General features: G+C 38.9%; 3 protein-coding genes across 5 annotated transcripts in view; all 3 read right to left on the bottom strand.

The window, feature by feature from the left end:
- Positions 1 to 3,114, bottom strand: part of rad51d (RAD51 paralog D) — a 477,561-nt gene that overhangs the window by 210,489 nt on the left and 263,958 nt on the right. The gene's annotated exons all lie outside the window — the stretch shown is intronic.
- The window catches only part of LOC109959351 (N-acetyltransferase 9-like), a 561,041-nt gene that overhangs the window by 486,165 nt on the left and 71,762 nt on the right, over positions 1 to 3,114 (bottom strand). The gene's annotated exons all lie outside the window — the stretch shown is intronic.
- Positions 1,771 to 3,114, bottom strand: part of emsy (EMSY transcriptional repressor, BRCA2 interacting) — a 17,420-nt gene continuing 16,076 nt past the window's right edge. The window contains exon 20 of the mRNA XM_020598576.1: positions 1,771 to 3,114. This exon is cut by the window's right edge and continues 43 nt beyond it. Within this exon, the coding sequence (XP_020454232.1) occupies positions 2,987 to 3,114 (128 nt within the window). The 3' untranslated portion in view covers positions 1,771 to 2,986.

The raw sequence follows: 3,114 nt of genomic DNA, 5'->3' as shown, positions 1-3,114 counted from the left end.
AAACTCCCGCCCAGACCTTCACACCCAATCTTTCCTACAGCGTCCAGCTGAAATACAACATGTGTATTTCATTGAAATCTCTTAAGTCATCTAGGTCAATGATCATCTAATCTATAACAAAAAAAACAAAAGGCAGCTGGACTGTTGCTCATAGAATCAACACCTATCAAAATTGTTTCACCAAGACACCTTTAACAGTTTAGACTGTGCTCGCATTCCTTGTATGAACATATCCTGCATGTACAGGTGTATGGCCCATATGAATACTACTACTCTTAAAAAAAAATAAGAATAAACAGGCTATATTTTGTAGCTGATAGTAGAAGAATGAAGCGACATGATGGGAAAGATATTTCAATGCATCTTAAACCCAGGCAATCCAAGTGTCAAATGCGTTTTTAATACATGACTAAAAGTAGTCCCCTACAAATGCACAATTTGCTCCCGTTTGAACTACAGTACCCAGATATTTTAAGAAGTACATCATCTCTTCAAAATGATGCTGCTGCATTAAAGGATGATGTAAACAAAATTCCTCCATCCTCATATTTCTTGCTTACATCTCGGCTATGAGGTGACACGAATGCCAGATGAAGAAACATAAGATATGAGAAAGACAAGATGAGGATACACATTAGCTAAAGTAAATTTCAGCTAAACTGGTTCTCCAGTGGAAGTCTGGCATTAAAATTATTAGGGCAACAATTTTACAGTAAGGAAGAACAATTAAAAATATCTCCTGGCCAATCTTACAGGGAGCATAAAACCCCTGAGGATGGACCTTCACGAGATGAAAATGTTAGAGGACAAGGATACCAACCTGGAAGATTAAGAGTTTCCTGCAAACATTTCTCCTAAAGAACCTCTTAGCTGTAGAGTTAACCCATCATAAACTAATCCAGTGCATGTTATACTGGATATACCACTTCGGATGTGTCTGAGCTTTCCAAGAAATCTGCTTCCGAGTCTTGGATGTTGTATGCGCAGTATTTATAAGTCGCAAGGTGATAATTACAGTGAGACAAATATGATTAACCTGGCACAAATCTTGGCATCAGTTAAACCATCATGTTATTAGGATCCATCCTTTGGGGATAGTTAGGATTAAATCTTAGATCCTTCCTAAAACACAGGGGTGATACACTGTAGACTTCTTCTTGTAGCTGTTTTTCAGTCAGGTGACTAAGCAGGGCAGGGTAAACTGTGTTATCCTGTGGGACTTTGGCACCATTATCTAGGCAGGGGGTGCAGGGGGGAAAGACAGTAAGTCTGTATGCTCTTAAACAGAGCCACATGCCTTTACACTGTGGCCAACCAATCAGCCTCTGCAGGCTAGATCTGAGCCTCCAGGAACCCAGTGGATCACTTTCAACATGAGGGAAAAGCACCAGTGTGCAGTTGGGCTCTACCAGGGACTGTGTGTACAAAGCCAATAAAAACCCCTCTTAACACCATAGCACAGTGTTCAAATAAACACAAAATTGGCTGAGATGGTCATTATAATGCAGTAAATGTTTTATATTTGTCAGCAGGACCCTCCATAAATTTCAAAAATGTTTTTAAGCCACTTGAGCTGATGTCAGACCAAGTGTTAAGTCAGAAATGGCTCATAACAGTCAAGAGTTGTCTTAATATAACTCTTACAACAAATGCACCATTTCCTCCCGGTTAAGTAATGTTTACTAAAAACTAGTGCACAGCTGTCATCTGGCCACTTTTAAAATCTGAAAGTATATATTGTGAGATGCTTTCACTGATTAATGTTGTTAGGAGATACAAATGCCCTTGAGACTGAATGAAAGTCAGAAAATATTGAGAGACAGACTAAAATGTTTAATGCGATTTGTTGAAAATGAAAAATATAGTCTCTTGCCTGCCTTATCCCTTTTATCCTATAAACAGATATAAGGAAAGCTAAATGACAACGCTAAAGTGAAACAAAGCTAGAAAAATGAAGCCCAAAGAAATGAATGCTGTTAGTTTCCAAACTCTATGGAAGTACAGTACTACTAGAGTGACCCTATATAAAAACTACAATAACTTCTTGACTGCTTCAGTGAATCTGAGCTAAACGTTACATAAGAATTACTTCCTCATATAATCATACATTCAAAAGGTTTTTTTTAAACCAACTATAAACTTAAATGTTCTACTCAGCTGGTTTATTGTGCAGATTAAATGATTTCTCTGAACAAGTCAGCTAGTTTGAAAAAGTATTTAAAAAATGCATAGTTTAAACACACTATGCAAATGCTTACTTTAGTTTTTTTTACTATACAGTTACTTCCTCCAGGTCTCTTTATGGGTTCAGTGTCATGTTCCATCCGTGCACCAATTAAATCTGCTCCAATTTTGTTCTCTCCTCTGAAAACTCAGTAAAACCCATAAGCACCCGGAGATTTTGCCGTTACAACAAAACTACAATTCAACTAAAGATAAAACTTTCAAATGATCAGTCAAAAATATCGCTATGCAACACAAGACTCAAATCTGTGTGATCCAGGTTACTGCGAAATTTGTATTTGAAACACTCTGAACAAGTATCAACATGAATGCAGGCCTATAAACAGTGAGTTGTTTTTTTTTTTTTTAGCTGACGTACAGCAGCACAAGGCGCAGTGCCAAAAATTCCTAATAATTAATTCCATGAATGTGTAAATGTCTTGCAAAGTCCAGCAAGTAGCAATACAAACATATTTAGTATGTTTGGAGAAGTACCTGTCCAGCAGTGAAACTTGTCCTTTCACCTCGCCCCCATATTTCACACATTTTCAGCACTCTTCACCGGCAGTAAAACCGTGTGCCATTAGTCATGGAGAGGAACGGATACTAGGTTTATTACAGTATGAACAAACTAGTATTTTACACAACTTGTTCTTGCTACCAGTAAGTCTTTGTCCAAAGCGTGTTAGGTCTTAAACAAATAAGTCTGGTTGTTCAAATCCATATTTGCTCTGCTCCCGTCAGTGTCTCCAGTGTGGAGTGACTATGGCTGGTTGATGGGGCTGGCGGCTGTGGCCTCGTCGTTGCTGCTGTCCACCTCCTGCTCCATGGGGCTGTCCTCCTCCAGCTGCTGGCTGGGGGAGTTGGTGATTTCCAGGAAGCCGCCGGGGT

Source organism: Monopterus albus, unplaced genomic scaffold, assembly GCF_001952655.1.
Source record: "Monopterus albus unplaced genomic scaffold, M_albus_1.0 scaffold38.1, whole genome shotgun sequence".
NCBI classification, from domain to species: domain Eukaryota; kingdom Metazoa; phylum Chordata; class Actinopteri; order Synbranchiformes; family Synbranchidae; genus Monopterus; species Monopterus albus.
The sequence above is the reverse complement of the archived record's forward strand: the minus strand, read 5'-3'. Positions and strand labels throughout refer to the sequence as shown.